Below are 23,605 nucleotides of genomic sequence, written 5' to 3' on the forward strand. Positions count from 1 at the left end.
TTGAGAAATAGCAGATCTACAAGCTCATAGCGCGCCACCGAGTGGCGCGCTACGCGCTTGTAGGTCTGCTATTTTTGAAAAATCGAAGAACGACTGACATAGAAACATAGCTTTTTCAGAAAACGGTCAGGATGTAGAAGACATTTTTAGAATCTGATCTCAGGTCAAAATGGGTTAACTATATATAACTCAAGTGCACTGCAGGCTTGAATATAATTGATGGATCTCACTTTCTAACCATTGTACTTGATCATTGTACCTGTCACTGTGATTCTACGAAAGACACGCACAGATGGGAAATATGCTAGGTTTGTAACAACTGCAGACACCAGTCTGCAGTCGTTGACAGTGACGTGCACCCCAGACAGTTTTTTAAAAGGAGCGGATGTGTTGTTGGGCCTGAGCAAGCATGCAGCTCCTCTGCCCAGGAGTACAGTATAGGTGGGGAAAGAAAAGTACACACACTCGTTGCTCGTCTCTCACGGCTTGTTTGTGAAGAACCTATTAATTTTAGCCGTACTAGCGTCCGTTGCTGCTTGTGCACATCGGGGCATAAAGTATAGTGACGGGTATTAAGACTTACTTGGGTGGCAGGCCGATGGGGGAGCGTGGTTTAGCTTTATCCTCCCCCTCCTTCTTCTCCCCCCCTCCTCTCGGCTCTCGAGGAGGACGCATCCTCGGCCTCTCCTTCTCGTCCCGCTTCATGCGGTCCTTCTCCCACTCCTCTTTTCGGCGCATCCTTTCCTTCTCGCGCTCCCTCTCTCTCTCCCGCTCGCGTTCCCTTTGCCGCCGTTCCCTCTCGCGGTGGTCCCTCTCTCGCTCGCGGTCCCTGTGGCGGTCTCGAGGATCGCGCTCTCGTTCGCGCTCCTGCTGGGACAGAGCGGTGAAGAAACACTTTGCTTTTGGTGGATGGTTTGAATCAAATCACCTTAGTAGCATGAGTACTAGGAGTGACTGCTAGAGGGAAGGTATGGGGTTTAGTGTGTGCTCGAAATGTCACTTTCAGGTGGATGCCACAATAACGTCATTGAAGGGAGCTACAGTGTGTGAACCCTTCTATTCCTTTGAAGTATGGAGTTTGTAAACCTTCTAATTTGATCTCATATCAGGGAGAAATATGCACATTTAACTATTTTCTTCCCCAGGTACGTATATATACGTACGTCGACGCTAGGTGGCGTCATATCCAACGTAGACTCCGTCTATATAATGGTTGATGCCTACGGAAGCCTTTAACATTGGTCCGGTTCCCATAGCAACACCCCACTGTTCCAACTATGGGGTTGGAAATATATTCAGTGCAAAGCAGTGGAAGGGAGGATTTTCAAACCGTCAGATTCTAGGATCGCTGGCCTTGGTGGATTTTCTGCCATCCACATTTCGGATTGAATTTGTGCCTTTGTACTGCGACGCTGGCGCCATGTAAACGCTTCTGACGAGAGGTAAGGAGTGTGTGCTTGTTCCAATGCTGCGGTGGTGTGTGTAACAAGAGTGTGTGGGGGGCGGAGGGGCGGGCAAACACCGCCATCTTAAGTGAACTCCAAACCCTGGAGCTGGGGTTTATGCTAACAGCTAGCGGTAGAGATAGAGTTAAATAGAGCAAATCCTTTCATTTATTTTCAAACATGAGTCAAGACTAGCCACATGACATCCGAGATCCACATGCCGTAGACCAGCGGTTCCCAAAGTGGGGTCCGCGGACCCCTAGGGGTACGCAACGCAAAGCCAGGGGGTACCCGAAATAATTCCCAAATTAATTAACATTAAAATTATGTTCATCTACGTGGTCATTTCTGCCAAGTTGCGCAATAAACGTATTTGTTGTGTTCATTGTGTTTCTCCCATGTTTGCTTTGGGCCAATAGCTGACATGATTACTAAAACTACAACATCAGTCAACCTGTCGTGACCGCATGCTGCATGCTGCAGAAACAACAAAAAGACTCAGGACACTTGAAAGGTTTCTGCAGCCGCTTCAGATGAGGGGGTACCTGGAAAAATGTCTACCCCAAAAGGGGTACCTGGTCCAAAAAAGGTTGGGAACCCCTGCCGTAGACACCTTCTTGTTTATTCTAGAAGAGTAGTTGAGTTTAGCACAGAGCACACTTACATTATAGGGGTACGGCAGAGGAGCTTCTGTATACTGCACCCGGAAGTTTTCATACTGCCCCCCTCGCCACAGGGCTTCCATTTCATAATCATAATATGGGTCAGGGTATGGGTCACCGCCAGGCGCACCACTGCAAAGAGAAACATACAAACTCACACATACTGTAGGCTATATTTTGTTATATATAATTATGACGAGACTATTTACTTTGAGCCATTCCGCCGTGCACATTTTGAAATATGGAAAGGAAAATGGGAGTAAAAAAAACAAGTGATGTCGATATATGCAAACACAGCTGTGTGGACCATCATGTAACGATGAGCTGCAGTGAGCACTATGTCACTTTATGTTTGACATGTCTTCTTGAAAAAAGGTCCTTCTCACTGAACTGACATGACATTTTTCAATAAATCGTTGCAGAATGTATTATTATGCTGCATGGTTTTATGCTAAATATTTGTATGTTGAAAAGACCGGTACAAATTAAAACAAGACCTCTTTTCAGTGAGAAACTTGAAATGACAGAAAAAACTGTAAACTGATTTGCAAGCTCCCTAACGAAATAAATAAATAAATAAATATAATATTAAAAAAAAAAAAAAAAAAAAGAATTAACAATGTCATTTGTCCACCCACTAAAAAGGTACAGAAATGAACTAAAAGCTGTGTGAGGGGTGTGGAAATGCATAACTCTAGGTTATGTTGACACTCACCCCGGTCCCGGCGGGCCTCCATACATAGGATCTCTGAATTCCATTTCACTGAAAAGGGAGAACAGATTATGTGCTAATTATAACCCCTGTAGAGGTGAGGCAGATTCTACAAATTCACACACACCACACACACACACACACACACACACTAGGGCATTAACGACGTTTTCCAAGTCGACTTGTCAGACAGTAAAGTTGAGTCGATTTATCGTTTTATGGCGGGGGGGGGGGGGGGGGGTGGGTGGGTGGCTTAACAGGGACGGGTGGAGGTGCGCGCGCTCAAATACGGATCCTGTCAAACAAAGCACTGCGCGCACAGTGGCCTCTCCAATATGGCACAGTGTATGTATCATCTATATGGCAAAGCGCTGATTATCAAAACATAAAACTATAATAGTACACACACACACACACACACACACACACACACACACACACACACACACACACACACACACACACACACACACACACACACACACACACACACACACACACACACACACACACACACACACACACACACACACACACACACACACACACACACACACACACACACACACACACACACACACACACACACACACACAATAATAATCTGGGAAAAAAACACATGTTGCTGTGTATATATATATATACCTAGAAAAATGCACACAAAGTGCATCAGGCATTCAGAATGCCTGAAGAAGGACTTTGACCTAAACAAAATAAAGTTTTTTAGTTAAATAAAGTTCGGTGTGCGGGTCTTTGTGCACTGTGTGTGTACATGATGGAGCCCTGCCTACGCACCCGTCTCAGAGCATATAGGTGTGCATAATACTTTGTTGCCTGTGTACCGGTATATATACCTAAAATGACAGATGTTTTTTGATTGTTGTAGAATGAATGGTCTTACTCTCTGATGATGCGGTAGCTACGTTCTCTGAAGAACTCATTCTCCTTGTCGAACTCTCTCTCCTCCTCTCCGATTGTCACGTTGAAACGCTTCTCCTCAAAGTCAGGCTCTTGCTCCTTCCGCATGGTGGCCTTCTTCAGCACCTGCACGGACCGTCGGGGACACAACAGTGTTGATTTCGTTGACTAAAACTAAGACGAAAAACTGTTCGTCAACTATCCTTTTTTTCACTGACGACAACTAAATAAAAAACAAAACTATGATGACCAAGACGAAATATACTGACAATTCCGTCCATAAAAACTAGACTAAAATGTCAGGGAGGGACTAGTGGAGACAAGATCCAGTAGAACTAAAAAGACCCCCCACTGGGGCCGTATTATTATTTGTGCTGTATGTCCTTGGCCATTTACCTGTTTTTTTTGGCCCCCAAAGCAGTCTATCCCCAAACTAGGTTTGGTCTTCTGCCTTAATTTTGGTTTTAATCTTATATATATATATATCTTAATTTATGTACTGCAAATATGAACTTGCCAGTTGTCTCTTTTTTTTTTTTTTTTTTTTTTTTTAAAGATTTTTTTTTTGCGGCTTACGCCTTTTTATTGGTTTTTTGAAGGGACAGACAGGCTGACAGGAAACGGGAGAGAGATGGGGGAAGACATGCAGTAAAGGCCGTGTCGGGCTCGGGAGTCGAACCCGCGGCACACTGCGACTGGATTACCAGTCGGGTGCCCAGACGGTTACGCCACCGCCTGGGCGCCAGTTGTCTCTTAATCTAAAAATGTTCTATTTTTGTATTTGACACCTTACTTAATTATGAACTTGACAGCTTTATCTTAATCTAAAAATGTTGTTCTATTTTTGTATTTGACACCTTACTTAATTATGAACTTGACAGCTTTATCTTAATCTAAAAATGTTGTTCTATTTTTGTACTTGACACTTTACTTAAATATGAACTTGATAGTTGTCTCTAAAACCAAATATGTTCTATTTTTGTACTATCCTTCCTACACCTGTGTATTTATAGTCTGTATAATTATAGTCTCAATGCACTTTAACTTTCATCTGGATAATTCCTCACCTGCAGGTTCCACGTGAAAAATATGTATGAACTAATGATTGCTGGCTGTGTGACATTGGTTAATTAAGGCGCCTACACATGTGTGTACTTAAGCCTTACTGTGTTGCCCTCGGGCTATGACCTGACGAAGATGTAACTTACACATCGAAACGTTGTCACTTTTTACCTGCACCCTGTTATAATAAACTAAGGGGCTAAATCGTCTGAGCTGCTCCAGTGCCTTCTTGTTCGCATGTTATCCGTCCTGCTCCTGAGATGCACCAGACTGGCCTGCTATAGGCTAGAGGCCTCTGAGATGCACCAGACTGGCCTGCTATAGGCTAGAGGCCTCTGAGATGCACCAGACTGGCCTGCTATAGGCTAGAGGCCTCTGAGATGCACCAGACTGGCCTGCTATAGGCTAGAGGCGCGGCTGGAACTCCCTTCTACAGGTCATTGTTTGGTTGCCTGCTGAAAATAGCTGATCTGCTGTTTTTTGCAATTTTTCAACAGATTGAATTATAGATGCACGATTTTATAAGTGCTTTTATCTCAAATATCTCAAAACCTATTTACATCACTGCACAGAAAGCTGATAACTGCCCACATTCCCAACCCTTCACCATGCACCAGTCTTTAGGTCTGACGCATTATGTTCCATCCAGTGCCGCAATTCTACTAAAGCTGCTACAAGATCTATGATTTACGACAAAACCAGAAAGGTGCCTTTGTGTTCTATATATAAAGTAGAACAACCTCTCCTCTCCTGTGTTTCACTCTTAGCTGTTGCTGCAATGACACCTGCATTTCCCCATGGTTATCAATCAATAAAGGTTTATCTTATTAAACCCCAATGTGACATGCACTGTAATGTTATCTAGTATGTATATTACACAGATAACTGCCCGCATTCCCAAGTGTACGTGTTTACAAAAAGATTATGCAAACGTAATGTTATCCTAACTAATCTTATAAACATCGGTTAAAATTAACTTTGGAACTGGCTAATCTTATAAACACCGGTTAAAATTAACTTTTTGGTATTTGAGGAACTGGCTTTAAAAAATAAAAAACGTGACGTGCACTGTAACGTTATCTGCGTACGCATTACGTATTACACAATGCTACGGTCGCCTGCCAAACGTGGCGTCTTGCTGCCGTGACGTGAGCAGACCTGATTGAATTGGAGACACATTCAGTGTGACAAACTGAAAATCTTGTGAGCAGCCAGTTAAGGACTCTTTGATGTTGATGTTGATGTTTAAGGACTCTTTGATGTTTGATGTTTACTAATTGTTCTCTCTGATGTTTAACTAGTTGGGTCACTATGAGCAATGTTTTTGTTGTATGTTGTTCATATGAGACTTTAATTGAGCTGTGCATAAATGCACCACACTGTATTTAGCTCACTGAGTGCACCACAAAGTATTTAATTTACTTGTTTATTTTGGTGCCATTTCATTTACTTTATATACCGTTCTGTTTACATATACTTTGCACTGTTGTTTGCATAATACTTTGCATAAATATTAAGTTGTCAGATTTGGAATTGTGTTTATTTCTTTCAGATACATTTTCTACATGTAATAAGGGAAAATTACCTTAAGTTGTGGCAAATCTGGAAAAAAAATGCTTACCACTAGCTTTCTTCACAGATGTGTTCATAAAGGTGTCTACTATCACAGAACAATTTGTTCCAACCCAACTCCCTTGGGAAACTTTGTGACAGCTGCTGAAAGTTGGGGTACCATTATCAACCAATATAAGGCAAAATGTTGTGACGTGTCAAACTAGAGGTTTTTCATCATTCTGAATCCATTCCAAGCATTAGTTTTGCACGAAAAACACTCCTTGAGCTAAAAATGTCCATAGCCGTCATCACAAATGTGATGAAATCAGCACATTTGGGCATATTTGGGCAAGTGGCTATGGCCAAACTAGGGGGTCTATGGCCAAACTAGGGGTCAAACTAGGGGGTTTTCATGATTCTGAACCCGTTCCAACACTCGTTTAGGCTAAATTCAGCCATAGAACTTGCCCAAATGTGCCCTAATGTCCCCAAATGTGATGACGGCTATGGCCTTTTTAAGCCCAAGGAGTGTTTTTCGTACATAACTAATGCTTGGAATGGATTCAGAATCATGAAAACCCCCTAGTTTGGCCATAGACTCCCTAGTTTGGCCATAGCCACTTGCCCAAATATGCCCAAATGTGTTGACTTCATCACATTTGTGATGACGGCTATGGCCATTTTTAGCCCAAGGAGTGTTTTTCGTGCAAAACTAATGCTTGGAATGGATTCAAAATCATGTAAACACCCTAGTTTGACACGTCACATGGTACTTAAAGCATAATGAAATTTATTAACATTTTGCCTTATAATGTATTGTATGGTACCCCAACTTTCAGCAGCTGTCACAACGTTTCCCAAGGGAGAAAGTTGGGTTGGAACAAATTGTTCTGTGATAGTAGACACCTTTATGAACACATCTGTGAAGAAAGCTAGTGGTAAGCATTTTTTTCCCAGATTTGCCACAACTTAAGGTAACTTTACCTAACTAATGAATATAACCATATAAGATTAAATGGGAGTAAAATGCTGCAATTTGTAAAAAAAAATGACAAAATATGACTCCTAATGTCGTTGAAGTGGGACTCATAAAATGTCCCTGGGACCCATCTCAAAGACGGCCCATTACATTGAAAACCTATTTACATCACTGCACAGAAAGCTGATAACTGCACACATTCCCAAGTGTACATGTTTACAAAAAGATAATATAACGTTGTGTATGGATGTGAATGTAATGTTATCCAAACAATCTTATAAACACCAGTTAAAATTAACTTCTGGAATTTAAAGAACTGGCTTTTAAAAATAAACATGACGTGCACGATAATGTTATCTGTATTCGCATGAAATATTCCGCAATGTTACGGTGTGTTGAATTGTCTTTGAACCGTGCACCCAGTAAACTGAGTGTGCAGAAATTTCTGACTGCCTTTTGACAAATAACTAGTGATTTGCCTTTTGTAAAATGACTTAACCCATTTTGGGCGGGAACCCCTTTTGGTGTTTTAAACATTATGTTGTAATCTAGCTATTGAAAAATAGCAGATCTACAAGCTCATAGCGCGCCACTCGGTGGCGCGCTATGAGCTTGTAGATCTGCTATTTTGGAAAAAACGTTAAAATGTGCCTCAAATCTTTCCGAAAATTGTCATGATTTAGAAACACTTTTTTAAATCACTTTTTAGAACACTGTTCATGGGTTTGCAATGAGACTTGTCTCACCAGGGGCCACATGTGGGGCCAAGTTAGGAGCACTGCATTTTTTCAATTCAGTGTAGGCTGCTGTAATCCATGCAGATGCACGCTAACAAAAGTCAATTTTAAGTTTTTTTTTGGTTCCTACCCCACCTGCTGCTACATTGAGGTGGAACAATTTTTTGGTGCACCGTGTTTCGGGCTGGACTTTTTTTTATTTTTTGGCAGACTCAGGCTTAACAAAAACATATCTCCGAAAGAAAATAAATATGACTCAAATTGGGCCCTATTATGCATGTCTTAAGTACCAGGTCTTATTACTTAACTTAAGACCTGGAGGCGTGATCAATGCCATTTGGCTATTCTGAGTGGCCAAACAGCATTGACCACGCCTCCAGGTCTTAAGTTAAGTCATAAGACCTGGTACTTAAGACACGCATAATAGGGCCCAAAGAGCCAAATGTAAAGTGAACAATTAAAAGTAAGACGAGACAAAGAACACATTTTGACATGTGGTGTGCCAGACCATAACTACAATGGAAAAAGGACAGCGATAACGGGGCCCGATAGCATCAGGGAAGTCTTAGCGTACGGTAAGCCAAATGTGTATATTTAGAAGATGCAGAGAGACATTTCAATAGGCATGTCGGAGATCAGGGCAAACGGGGCAGTCCCGGAAATCTGTCCTGCCAAAACATTGCTCATAGTGACCCAACTAGTTAAACATCAAAGAGAACAATTAGTACACATCAAAGAGTCCTTAAACATCAACATCAACATCAAAGAGTCCTTAAACGTCAACATCAAAGAGTCCTTAAACGTCAACATCAGAGTCCTTCATTACAATCGTTACGACATGTGCTTTGTTCTAGGATGTGCACCCATAAATTAGACTGAGCCACATTCCTTCCACATTCCATATATTATATTGTTTAACTTTAACGACTGACATAGAAACATAGCTTTTTCAGAAAACTGTCAGGATGTAGAAGACATTTTGTAGAATCTGATCTCAGGTCAAAATGGGTTAAATGTGTACTCAGCCACTGCAGCGTTCTGTATAGTACAGTACCTCTTTTGCATGCCTCAGGCCTCTCTCCCAGGCACTCTCCACGGGGGGCTCCACCGGAGGGGGCGGTGGCGGGAGCTCTTCAACGGCTGGTCCACCCTGGAATGTAGAGAGCAGAGAATGAGCTGCATAATAACATCATAGTAGCCAACGTTGTGAGTTATTATAGCAGTGGTATGTTTACAGACGCCAAATGTAGTGCCGAGTTTGGGGAACGAACCATTTCATGCATCTCCAATTCTCCACGCACCATGGAGATACAGGGAGGGATAGATTGGGCCAATTTATCAACTAGAGGTTCGGGGCAGACCACCTACGACGTCACGCCGCCAAGCTTTGTCAGAGAACGGCTTGTACCCATCTGTCCATCTGTCCCTTTGGTGCCCATGAATTTCATGCAAAGGTTTTTCTTTTCTTTCGTAATATAATTCCAAAATAATCTCGATTCATTGTGCATAAAGTGAATTATTTAAAACATTGTTTTAATCTTGATGATTATACCATAAAGCTCATGACAATCTTTTTTTTAAATAAATATCTTAGCGTAAGCCAAATGTGTACAAATAGAAGATGTATATATATATATATATATATATATATATAGACATTTCAATAGGCATGTCGGAGATCAGGGCAAACGGGGCAGTCCCGAAAATGCAACGTCTGTACTGCCAAAAAAAACATGCATTCGTTGCATCTGCATTCAACGATCATGTGCTTTGTTCTGCGATGTTCAGCCATGTAAATTAGACTGAGCCACATTCCTTCCACATTCCATATATTATATTGTTTAACTTTTACAAGCTCAGAAAGCAGCTTGTCCGCAATTGACCTTTCTCTTGGAGCGGTGAGCTGCAGCCGTGCTGCGCTCGGGAATCATTTGTGGTTGCTCTAACCCGCCAATCCAACCTGTGATGCTGAGTGCCAAGCAGAGAGGCATTGGGTCCCATTTCTTTGGTATGACCCGGCTGGGGATCGAACCTGGACCTCCCCGTTTCAGGGCGGACACCCTAACCACAAGGCTACTGAGCTGGTTAAAGATCTGTAGATCTGCTATTTTATAGGTTGACGGTATGTGAATACACAAATCTGATTTGAAAGTCAGTGGTCCTAAAGATATTAAGAAATACATTGGATTTGCCTGCAGTCTTAACCCTCTTATGGCCACCCTAATTAACAGTAGATTGTGCCTTCTACCTGCACTATTCATATGTTTAATTCGTTATTTTAATGCCAATAGAAAAATCTGTGACATACACACTATATCTCATTCACGGTATTCCTATAGTATTATACCCAGTCCTGATGGTGGCGGTAACTTCACCATTATGCCGATTTTGACCAAATAGAGCGAATCTGGCGATGTCATTTCCTGTCCACGTGATCACAACATCCGCTAGTTTTCTCCACTGTGCTACACAGTCAGATGTCCGGGATGCTAAGCTATCATCGTTTATTTTAACAACTAAGTCAAATTAAGCTCTAATCAAGCCCCAAATATCGCATTTTACGCAACGATGCACATAAAGACGAGCGAGTGCGTGCACGCGAGGATGATGGATGATGGAAAAGTTGTCCAATACTTGGACATAACTGCGTCACTTCATAAGGAAACTAAAGGGAGCTGCTACTTCAGAGATGTTTACTCACTCCTGGAATCCATTAGAACTGGTGGAAATGGAACATTAACAGCCAATGTGAGATATATAAATCCTTTATATTGGCGATAAGTCCGTTCTCTCCATCTAGTGGCGTTTTCCTTTTTTTTTTTTTTTTTGTCTTTTTGGGGTTTTCGACCCTAACATTATAGTAAGTGTTAGGGTCGGACCGAGCCTCGGGCTGGCCCAGTTCGGGTGGGGTAGGGTAGGACATTCATTTCCGGGCCTGTTGAGAACTCTAACACCAATTACTAGTAGTTTTGGCACTGTGCGCAGGTGACAAAATCCAGCTAGAAAGTAAAATCAGAATCTCCATAAAGCTGGTCAACAAACTGAAGCATACTGTTGACTCTGGACTTGATAAAACACAGTGGACCAACACCAGCAGATGACATCTGCTGAACTTCACACTGGAGTCAACACAGCCATCTAAGACTAAATATACTGACAATTTCAACTAATAACACCTAGACTAAAATGTTAGGGAGGGACTAGTGGAGAAGAGAATTGTATGTTTGGTTGCGCTCAGGTGTTGCGCTCTGAAAATAGCAGATCCACAAGCTCACACGTTGCGCTGTGAGCTTATTAGATCGGCTATTTTCAGCATACGACCAAGTGTAAAATCAGACATTACTGCGCCATCGAGGCCCGCCAAAATGCGTTTTTGTCGACAAAGATCGACTGTAGATTTAGTCAACTAAAATCGTAGGATATTTAATCACCAAAACTAGACTAACACTAAAACATTTCAGGTGACTCAAATATGACAAACTAAATTTTATTTCATTCAAAATACTACTATGGCTCAAACCAAATCAAAACTTGCTGTCAAAATCAACAGCGGTGTGTAATCTACTGCAGCGGTTCCCAAAGTACGCGATGCATAGCCAGTCCAGGGGGTACCCGAAATAATTCCCATAAATAAAATAAATAAACTTTTTTTAACATTAAAATTATGTTTATCTACGTGGTCATTTCTGCCAAGTTGCGCAATAAACTTATTTTTTGTGTTGTTCATTGTGTTTCTCCCATGTTTGCTTTGGGCCAATAGCTGACACACATGATTACTAAAACTACAACATTAGTCAAAACCCGATGACCCCGAAAAGGGGTACCTGGTCCAAAAAAGTTTGGGAACCCCTGATCTACTGCACTTACCCATGGGTTATTGGGTATGAGTGGGTGTGGTGCACCTGGAGGAGCACCCCCGTTAGGCGAGAAGAGGTCTGGCTTAGCGATGAGGGAGTAGTTGCCCTTATCGTTGACTCCTGGGTGGATGAACCGACAGTTCATACCCCAGGTACAGTTGCCTGTGGGGAAGCAACAAGCAAAAACAGAGAAGAAATCCTGTTAACAACATGCAAAAGCCATCAAAAAAAAAAGAATAAGAGTTCAAATGTCTGTACATTTATACAGATCATTTTCAGCACAGAGGATATAAAGTGAGTACCTCCCAAACCAAAGCAAATTCACTGATTCAAGTGAACACATTCATCATCAGTTTTAAGTACTAGAGCTCCCCCTAGTGTAGAATTCACACAAACAATGACTGAACAATTCAGATCATGGAACCATAATAAAAAGCTAGATCCCTCATTGGCCGCTGCAATTCATTGGTGCGACCTGTATCGCATGGAAGCACAGGCAAGGCGGAACTGGGAGTGCGGAAGGCCACTCAAGTAACTAAGACCAGCCCCCACCTGCCTCCGATTGGCCTACCGAATGTCTGCTCTGTCACGCATGCGGTAGCTTTTGTGGCTTTCTTCCCTGTAAGATGGCGCCAGAAATACCAGACACCCCAGAGCCAAAAGGAGGCATCAAAGTTTCTATGCATGGAATGATGGAACAACATACCACAGAAAACAATTAACAGGTAGTCAGTCTGTGATCAGATTATAACCTCACAGTACTAAAGCTAAAGCAGGTTCTCCAAAGATGCACCACCCATGCACCGGTGGACGATTCAACCACATTATCAACAGAGTGTTAAATGCAATGTCCTGTCCTCAAATTTATATCTCAATATGTATATCTCAATATCACTATCTGGGTGCACAGAACATGTTTGCGCCCAACAATGACCGTTGGTAATACTAATACAAAGATGTGTCTGTTTGGCTTGGAACTTGTGGAAGCTTGAATGATACATTAAAGCTAGATTGGAATACTTAAATTGTAACTTATCAAAAATAGCCAGAGGAAAAGGGGGCATGAAATGCAATTTCTTGAACACTTTCAAGGTCAAGGTAAACTTTATTGTCCACGAGGGAAATTTGTCTTGGGCTTTCACCCCAGCTACAGCCACACATGAAACATCAATGACAAACAAAAATACATTACATAGGAAGACACAACATTACACAATTGCACACATGATGTGGATAATCTAGCCTCACACAGTTACTGCCGTTTCAGAGCCTCGTTCAACATCTTAGTTGATGCTGGTACAAACCATTTTTTAAATCTGATGTACTTCCACTTTGGTTCTTTGTATCTTCTCCCAGAGGGCAGAAGTACAAACATTTTTTTGAGCTTGTTTTAATGTAGCCAGCACTTTCAATCCAATCACTGAATGTAGATACGAGGATGTATTAGTGAATGCATAAAATCCAGACAGAATTCAGATACAAGTTGCATATTAAAACAGTGGCATTTGTTCAATGAAGGGATAAATAAAACTTACTGACCCTTCCTATACGACAGCTGAATAGATCTGAATTGGAAATTCTGCAAAACGCCCAATTACGGAACACAAGACACAGGCACAGTTTGTTGGTAGGAAAGGATGTGTGCAGTTTCGACTAAACAGCTTAACAGTGTTGCCCCTACTAATAGTTTACCATTTAAATTATTAGTTATCAAAATACTTCCAAAACACAATTTAATTCTGTGACCCCCCCAAAAAACATAATTTCGAGTTAACCCATTTTGGGCGGGAACCCCTTTTGGTGTTAGCATTATGTTATGCTTTAGCTATTGAAAAATAGCAGATCTACAAGCTTGTAGGTCTGCTATTTTTTGAAAAATCGAAGAACGACTGACATAGAAACATAGCTTTTTCAGAAAACTGTCAGGATTTAGAAGACATTTTTAGAATCTGTCAAGGCAGAGTTACTTTAAAGGCCAGACCGCACCAGACCTGCAACTAGTTGCCAACTCCTTCAATGCAACGAAACCGTTTCAAGGCCAGTCCACACCAACGCAACTCCTTGCAACTGCCATTGGGAATAATGGCCTTTGCAATTGGTGTGGAGTCTAGGGTTGAGTAAAAGGACCAAAATGAATGTCGATTACTATATTTTCTAATTTCTATTATTAACGATTATTCTGACCCGTCCCAATGTGGGGACTGGCCTTTTAGTGTGTGACAATCGCTGCACAACCAACGGGCTTTAAACTGCGGCTTGTGAGTGACGACATACCTTTCATGAAAAACCTGCAGATGGGACGTGGTCTGATCTTCCTGTCCATAGGATCCTTGACCTCCCCTTCCTCCAGATCATCATCCTGTGCCGCACACATACATACATTATGGACAACGTTATGCGGCCGGCCAGTCACTCATATTCTAATGTCTAAATGTTTGGTTTGTTAAGAACACAATTTGCTCACATTACACTTCAAACGCCTCTATGCAGGCACCTTCGATTTATTTCCCCCAGTTTGCCTCTAAACAGAGTGCAGTTTGCCTCTGACAGTGCAGTTTGCCTCTAACAAAGTGCAGTTTGCCTCTGACAGAGTGCAGTTTGCCTCTAACAAAGTACAGTTTGCCTCTGACAGAGTACAGTTTGCCTCTAACAAAGTGCAGTTTGCCTCTGACAGAGTGCAGTTTGCCTCTAAACAAAGTGCAGTTTGCCTCTAAACAGTGCAGTTTGCCTCTAAACAGAGTGCAGTTTGCCTCTAAACAGAGTGCAGTTTGCCTCTAAACAGAGTGCAGTTTGCCTCTAAACAGAGTGCAGTTTGCCTCTAACAAAGTGCAGTTTGCCTCTAAACAGAGTGCAGTTTGCCTCTAACAAAGTGCAGTTTGCCTCTAACAAAGTGCAGTTTGCCTCTAAACAGAGTGCAGTTTGCCTCTAACAAAGTGCAGTTTGCCTCTAAACAGAGTGCAGTTTGCCTCTAACAAAGTGCAGTTTGCCTCTAACAAAGTGCAGTTTGCCTCTGACAGAGTGCAGTTTGCAGAGTGCAGTTTTGGCAACTGTGATAATTACACAGGGGGCTCAATCACCTCAATGTTAATATGTATTACTCATGCATGTTTGGCTTTCATGATTTTTATTTTCACTAATAATCAAACATATTTCATTGTAGTACTTAAGGGACATTTTACCCAGACAATCTTTAAGTTTCTTGATTCAATATTTAGATATTACTATGTAAGCCCATTCAATTTCAAACTCCATTTCAGACTAATTGAAAACACACGTTTAGTCCATCAGTCCAAACTTTCGATAACTGATATTGACTTTTAAGGACAGGCAGACCACCAGATAAGACCTGTATTGATCCCACGGGGAATCAATCGCATCCATGTTGAAAAAGTTTTTTAAAAAAAACAGAAATGGCAGATCAACAAGCTTACAACGCGTCACTTCCTTGTGATGCATTGTAAGCTTGTAGATCATAATTTATTTTAAATAACTTCTTGGTACATTTCAGTTATTTGTCATATCTGCCCTGTGCAATTTATTATTACGACGAAGCCTAAAAGGCAAATAGAATTGTAATTTTCGATTCATAATGTTCCAATTTCCAACACCTAAAACACAATTAAATCAATCACAATTATTTGTGTGACAATTAATCATCAACTTAAATGTGTAGCCCTGTGACAGCCCTAATATCAAATACCAAAATACTGAATCAAGCAATTTAAAAAGTGTCTGGGGTCAGGCCAGGGTCAGACTCAGTCAGACGTGTTTCAAAGTGAGTTAGAAAACAGCCAAATACAATGATTTTGATTCCATCACAAGTCAACACATTGGAGACGGGAACAAAATAAAGTTTTCAATTTAGTCTAAACCACTTCAACCCTAGTCTAAACTAGAACAGAGTTTGTGCTGTACTTGGACCGCCTTTTCCCTCTACACCAAATCTCGGCAAAAATAGCCGATCTACAAACTCACAATGTGTCGCAAATTCTCGCAGCGTTCTTGGAGCTTCTAGGTCTGCTATTTTTTGGCTAATGTTCTCCCCAGAATAATAGATACTGGGGTTCAAGTGGTTAAATGTGGAGGCCAAAAGGAAGCTCGCTGCTGCTTCAAAAAGGTGTCCAGCTTTGACAGAACCAATTCTTACAGCAGGCCAAAAACTGAAAATATATAATCAAATCACGTTTAATTGCATAGATTTCCCAGGTCTCCTGACATGACCATGGGAACGCTGACTAACCGGGGATCTATTCCAGACTATCAAAAGTAAATAATAATGTTCTAAAAAGAAATGTTTGAGAGATCAAAACAAAATCCAACCACAGATCCTGCACAATACCAGATATATAAAAATTGAATTAAAAAACGGTGTGAAGCAACTGTGTGGAATTCTACACAGTATATGCAAAATAGCATTTGGGATGAAATGGAACTTTTTATATATATTTGTCTGACAATATTGCGTCTTTGGGTGAGTGACAATGAGAAAAGGACAGGACATTAGCATAACTCAAATGATTTGGCATGTACAGTTACAGTATACAATGCATGTACTGTATATAATGGAACCATCCCATCTGTCACTGCAGCATTATTATTCACTACCAAACCCGAATCACCCATTTTGGGCAGGAACCCCTTTTGGTGTTGGCATTATGTTATGCTTTAGCTATTGAAAATAGCAGATCTACAAGCTCATAGCTACGAGCTTGTAGGTCTGCTATTTTTGAAAAACGACTGACAGAAACATAGCTTTTTCAGACATTTTTAGAATCTGATCTCAGGTCAGAATGGGTTAACTACACCAAAGAAGCAAGTTGACATCCCATACAGTGATACATGCAGTCCTGATATGTCAATGTTATTACATGTGACAGCTGTAATAAAAAAAAGTGGCCGATCAAGCACCACATAGGTCAAACTACTGCCCAGGCCAGGTGGTGTGTGACGATGACAATTAACCATGGCCAGCACCCAGTGGTCATCAGCGGCATGCTGGCTTGTGGTGGACATATTTGTCGAAATTACATTTTTGTCACAGACATACAAAATGAGATAATATATATAGAGGGTATGCACATACATAAAGTGAAGTGAGTGGAAAAGTGAGTTTAATGTTGTTTATGCAATCAGATGGGATTTTTCTGTTTGGATGTATAGGACGTCGTCAACGCCAGAAAGTAGTTTTTGCCACTCAGTAGGCGTTCCGCATAACTTCCGGGTATGATGATGAAATCATGTCACGCACATGCCCTCCATTACCAGAAACACATCAAGAGCTAGTCATGAATGACCATAAAAGGTCTGTAACTCTGCAGGTGTTTTAATGGAACCAAATGGACCCATATGGACCCTACGTGTCTATTTGGTTCCATTTGTACAGAACGTAAACTCTCAGAGTGAAGGCGGTCCTTGCAAATAAAACATTTGAGAACAACTAGTAGTATTTGGACTCCCTAATGTGTCATAGTGTCGTATACATACTCTGAAGAAAACCTGGAGACTGACATTCAGTAACAAGAACATTATAATGATCATGATGTGCAACAAAGATAATTTAAAATGTGTTAGATTGTTGTTAGAATACGGCCAATCACATATTGATGACGGTCCCCTACCAACACCTCATCTTATCCATGCTGAGAATAGGCTGCACTTTCAAGGCCAGCGGTGATCATCATCACAAACACTTACTTCTATCTCGCCTTCATCGATCTCTCCGTCATCCTCGACGTCCTTCTTCTTGTCTCGGAAGGAGTCTCTCCGACTCCTCTCCGCTCCCCTGGAGTCCTCGTTCTTCTTGGACTGGCTGTCGCTGGGGGGAGACGGAGGGAGGATGGGCTTCAGCGCCTTCCTCCGCTTGGCGCGGGCCGCCGCGTCCTTGTCCTCCTCTGTCTCCTGCTCTTTGTCTCCTCCCTCTGCCTTGACGACGTGCTGCTGCTCCTCGTCCTCCTCGTCGTCCTCCTCGTCGTCCTCCTCGTGCGTGGGGACGCTGGGCTCCTCGGGCACCTCCTCGTCGTAGTCCAGCTCGTGTTCGTCGAGCTCGCGGGAGACGGACGCGGAGTCGTCCTTTATCTCCCGGACGATGGCCGCCGCCGCCTGCCGTCGTCGCCTCTCTTCGTTTGCGTTCTCCTCCTCCTCCTCCTCCGCAGAGTCGTCCTTTATCTCCCGGACTATGACCGCCGCCTGCCGTCGTCTCCTCTCTTCGTTTGCGTTCTCCTCCTCCTCCTCCGCAGAGTCGTCCTTTATCTCCTGGACTATGACCGCCGCATGCCGTCCCCTCCTCCTCCTCCTCTCTTCGTTTTCATCATCCTCCTCCTCCTCAGCCCTCTTCCTCCTACTGTTTTCCTCCACCTCATCATCTTCATTATCATCATACAGCTCTGCTGTCCCAGTGGGTGGCTGCTGTGTCATAGGTTGCTCCTCCTCCTTCCTACCAGTCCCATAGCCCTCTTGTCGTGGCTCTTCCTCGGCCTCCCCTTCCTCTATCTCCTGGGGGGAGAAGGAGCTCCGATGCTGGTCTGGTACTGAATCAGGAGACTGTGGGGTATCCAAGACCCTATCCTCCTCTCCCTCCACCTCCTCGTTTTGTCCTCGTCTCTCCCCCTCCCCCTCCTCCACCTCCCCTTCTTCTGCAGAGTTCTGCTCGCCTCCCTCCACCAAAACAATGGCCTCTTCATCCTCTTCTTGACCCATCACTCCTCTTCCGTCTCCGACAGCAGGCTCCTCGTCTTCCGGGTCGGAGATGAAGTCCGGGACCACCTCGTCCAAGTCGGAATCCCTTTTTCTTCCTCCACCCCTCGTCCTCTCGTCCTCCTCCTCCTCCTCCGCCAGCCTTCCATTCTCCTCGCCGCGGACGAGCTCGCTGTCCGAGAGGAGCCGGTCGTCATCGTCGTCTTCTTCGCCTGCAGAATCACGTAGAAGCTCGCTGTCGGATATGCCCTTCTCGTCCTCCTCCGGAGACTGAGGTGACTGGGTAGGGCTTTCAGGGGTATCCATCAGAGAACGGTCCGCTGAAAACATACAATAATTAGTCAAAACAATGACATACGGCAGTGTTTCTACAACTTTTAAATTGCAAGGTCTCTCCCCTAAACCCCGACAGTATACAAATGGAACCAAATGGACCCGTTAGGGCTCATTTGGTTCCATTCACCCACTTTGAATACTATTAACCTATAATCACCAGTAGGTTACTACATCAAGACCATGCAATGGAGCAAGCAGGCACTACTGGAGCAGTGGAGCCTACTGGCTGCGACTATGAAACACGGAAGTGAAATTACTGCCGCCAAAGCAAAAACATTGTGAGACTGACTGCGCTATACAACAACTTGGATTTATGTTTACTTACGTAGCCGTTTAAGACTGAGGTTAGGGTCAGATTTAGGGTTAGTAATAGTCAGACAACGCAACTAACACCACGTCGGACAATGGCTGACAACAACGTCTCTGCTCCAGTAGAGCTAGAGCCTACTGGCTCCATCATGGTCTTGATAAGTATTAAGTAACCTACTGGTTGATATGGGGAGTATTCCATATCACCATTTGTTTACCGTCAGGGTTACGAACTTGTATGGCGGTGATGCAAATAGCCTGCACCCTGCTTCGTAAGACTCACTAAATTGAGAAAGGACGCACTAATGTCACCCTCTGGGGGTCCTAGGATGCAATACTGTACTCAGTACTGTACTCAAATGTCGTTGAAGTAGGACTCATAAAATGTCCCCGAAAACACCATTGAAAACCTATTTACATCACTGTGTATGGGTCAATTCAGAGAGACCCCCCTTTAGAGGTACCCACAGACTCCCTGGAATCGACTGAGAACCACTGACATACAGCTCACTTTAGCTGGGTCTGTCAGACTGACAGCGCAGAACTTTAATACAAGTGTAACGACATGTTAGCAGCAGCAGCACACAACAGGGTTAAGACAAGTTAGCTGTAAGTAAACTGTTTACTTGGCCACTGGTTTCGCCTATTCCTTGAGATTTGTTATTTAGCTAGCTAGCAAGCAACCACATTGTCTATCTGAGATGAAGGCCCAAAACTATCTTGCATAATCTCAAGCAGCGATCGATCACACCTTGCGCAATGTTTGTTTGCACACATGACTAAAACAACACACAAACCTGCAGCTTTTCAGTTTCCTGCCAACAGTGTAGCAGTAGCTAACAGCTGAGTCGCGCTATGTAGCATACAACCAGGCCCGAAACCCGTCCTCAGCGCAAAAATCTAAATTAAATCAATCGAATCTTTATTACCTAAAGAAACATCTTTAGCTAAAGCGATCGTGCTGTGCAAGTGCATGGGACTTTGACGAGCGACACAGCGTCTCTTTGTGACCGACATTAAAGCATGCTCGCTTGCCTTTTCATTTAACAATGCAGCCTCCCTCCTCACGTAAAGAAGCCTTTTAGCTAAGTCAGCTAGCTAACATCAAAACATGATCATTCATTCACCTTGGCAACCTGCTGCACCTCTTTGAAGACACGGCTGCCGTGTTAGGCGCTACCCAGTCTATTCGGGATGGTCTTTTTTTACACTTTAACAATAAATATGATGTGGTTATTTTCTTATCCGCTGCTGTGGTGGAGAAAATAAAAAGCCCTACACGACACGGCGAGAGCGGCCATTACCTTGAACGTCATCAAACGCCGACGGTCTGCCGCGCTGAAAGCAACGCTAATGCAATGCTGGCTGATCTGGAATCAGATCTGGCAAGTTCTGCTACTATTACAGTTTTTTCCCCCTTTTTTTTTTACTATTACTACTATTGAATTCAATTCAAAGGGCTTTATTGGCATGAGAAAACATACGTTTACATTGCGAAAGCAGAAAGCACAATACAACAATACAATCAAAACAAAAAATATGTACATTTGAACCAAGATCATTCGGTGCAGGAATATACACAATGATTAGTCTTTAGGGTGGTTGTGTTCCATTTGATATCCTTCTCCTATCCTATGTGAATTCAAATGAGCTTTATTGTCATGAGAAAACATACTTACATTGCCAAAGCAATTAAAGTGTCAAGATATAATAAAACAGTTGAAATAATCAGGAAAGCATAGGCCTACAGTTGGTAGTGGTACAGGCAGCATTGTGTAATGTCACATTGCATGGGTAGGGTCCACCATTTTCAATTCATCATAACATTTAATCCAAATTTCCAATACCCAAAATCTCGGCCACTCGCTCACTTACACTCGGTCACTCCAGCATGGTCGTGTTACAGTGAGATTGGTGACCTGCCGAAATATGTGACCATCTTGTGGACTACACATAACTTACAATGAAGGACCAGGTCTTTAAATACGTTGCCTAAATGCCGATAGATTGAACTCCGCTAATAAACAAAGTAACAAACCACATTGATTTACGTTCGGGCGCTGACATTATGTGATTGTCTACATGATTGTCACATATTTCAGCAGGTCACCAATTTCACCGTAACACCACCATGCTGCCTGGAGTGAGCGAGTGTGAGTGGAAGATTTGGGGTATTGGAAATTGGCTTTAGAGATATATACACTTCACCATAAAGGTAAAAAAAAAAAGGTGGGGGGGAAACATATGCAGTGAGGGGGAAAAGGGGTGGGTGGTAGCCTCGGTCCCAGGCTTACTTATCTGCGATTTGCGAAAGGGTAGGGGGATTCAGATTTTACGGCAGCCGTACAGGTGCCCTTTGAGAGCGGTTTTGAAGGAGTCAAGGGATTTGCATGTCTTAATGACTGTTGGTAGGGCGTTCCACATTTTGGTGGCATAGGAGCGAAATTAATTTAATCCCTTGTTTGTGCCGAATCTGAGTTGCACATGGTTTGTTGTGTTGTGGGTGTGGACTTCGTTGACATTAAGGAAGTATTTAGATAGAGGTACATGGGTATCTTGGTGGTGTATCGAATCTTGTGGACCAGACCCATTGCAAGATGCTGTACTCATGTCATCAACCCTAAGCCATTTCAGCCTGTCAAAGTGGGCAGCCTGACCAGTTTGTTTTGGGAAGTCTGGAGCCTTGTTTTAAGGGCCTTTGAGGTGCTGTGGTACCAAGAGGTGCATGCATAGTCGAAGAAACCTTGTACGATCGAGGGCTCCTGTTAAGGCTCATTCATAGTCTGAATTTTCGGTGGTGAGGTGACCACCGGAGCTGAAATAACGTTGAGCGGTGGAGAGTAAAAACAGAGAGAAGGGCTGGGGCGGTGGCAGTGGTTTGCTCTTCACCGCGGCTCGTGACGTCATGTTGTAGTTCGGTGGTCACCTCACCACCGAAAATCCAGACTATGTATGAGCCTTTAGGCTTTAGGGTCTTCAAGGTGTTTTCGTCGATCAGTGAGGAGATCCTGTAAGCTACAGTATAGGTCTAGATGCCTCGATACAGGTTACTCATAGCATAGACATAGTTATAAAGGCAGTAGTCCTTTAGGGTACGTGGACTAATATTGAATCTGACCAGTGGTGGAAAGTATTCACTTTTCTTGAGTGGTGCACACCGCTCCTTCAAATGGCTATGGGTGTCCCTGTGTCAGTGTGTCAGTAATGGGGGGAATGTCCAGAACGACAGCTATCTATAAATAAAATAAATAAATAAATGGTGCATTTATATAGCGCCTTTATCCAAGGCGCTTTACAAAATAGATTGTGCATTACATTCACCCATTCACACACACATTCATACACCGATTGCGGCGGAAGCCATGCAAGGTACCAGCCAGCACATCGGGAGCAATTTGGGGTTCAGTGTCTTTCCCAGGATTCGAACCGCCGACCCATGGATCATTGGACGACCTGCTCTACCTCTTGAGCCACAGTCTATGGAAATTGTATACAACAATGCTCAGTGCAATGGCTAAACTGTATTATGGTGCATGTTCTAAAATATGGTCAAATAAATGGGGCGAGATATCCACGCTTCGGGGCGAGTTATCCACGGCTTGGGGGCGAGTTATCTTCACTTTCTGAAATTCCGGGGCGCCCGTTCTGCACTTTTTTACGGGGCGAGTTGGTATTCGTCTGTCCATGCCTATGCCTTACGACCTATTGACCCCTGCAGATACCGTGCCATTCACACTAAGCACTCACCCATTGACCACTGCAGCACACATACACACACACGCACGCACGCACGCACGCACGCACACACACACACACACACACACACACACACACACACACACACACACAGGAGAAGGAGGGGTAAATACAACACATGTGCTTGACAGTCATTAAGACATGCAAATCCCTTAAAATCACTCTCAAAGGGCACCTACGGACGGCTGCAATTCGAAACTGGCCACCGTAAAATCGGAATCCCCACCCCCTCCACCCCTTTTTCCCCTCACTGTATATGTTTCTTTTCTCTTTTTATCTCCTTTATGATGAATTCCTGTTCTGTTCTCTGGCTATATAGAAGTGTCTATTTGTACGTCTCTAAATGTTTAGATGAATTGAACAAGGTGGACCCTCTTGTAAACAAGTGTAATGCTTTATTGGGTCGTCCACTCACAGTTAACAGTCTTTGTATTGAGTTGTGCTTGAAATGTACTGTAATTCTACAAACTGTTAATACATATTTCAATCAATCAATCAATCAATCAAGACTCCAAAGGCACCGCTCACTTCACATTATGGTGGGATTTTTTTATTGAAATTTGAAAGTATCCATAATGCAATATA

The 23,605-nt window shown here is 42.9% G+C and overlaps 1 protein-coding gene across 9 annotated transcripts in view; it reads right to left on the reverse strand.

The window, feature by feature from the left end:
* Positions 1 to 20,651, reverse strand: part of zc3h18 (zinc finger CCCH-type containing 18) — a 60,405-nt gene extending 39,754 nt beyond the window's left edge. For 6 of the 9 annotated variants that reach the window (XM_079502077.1, XM_079502082.1, XM_079502081.1 and 3 more), the window contains exons 1-9: positions 20,392 to 20,562; positions 17,621 to 18,939; positions 14,201 to 14,285; positions 11,937 to 12,088; positions 9,124 to 9,219; positions 3,721 to 3,863; positions 2,823 to 2,870; positions 2,110 to 2,239; positions 584 to 870 (exon numbers count right to left, since the gene is read on the reverse strand). In XM_079502077.1, the coding sequence (XP_079358203.1) occupies positions 584 to 870; positions 2,110 to 2,239; positions 2,823 to 2,870; positions 3,721 to 3,863; positions 9,124 to 9,219; positions 11,937 to 12,088; positions 14,201 to 14,285; positions 17,621 to 18,925 (2,246 nt within the window). In that variant the 5' untranslated portion in view covers positions 18,926 to 18,939; positions 20,392 to 20,562. The other 3 variants (XM_079502078.1, XM_079502076.1, XM_079502075.1) reach the window with 2 other exon arrangements.
* Positions 20,652 to 23,605: the final 2,954 nt, after the last annotated feature.

Source organism: Electrona antarctica (assembly GCF_951216825.1).
Source record: "Electrona antarctica genome assembly, chromosome: 5".
Taxonomy (NCBI): domain Eukaryota; kingdom Metazoa; phylum Chordata; class Actinopteri; order Myctophiformes; family Myctophidae; genus Electrona; species Electrona antarctica.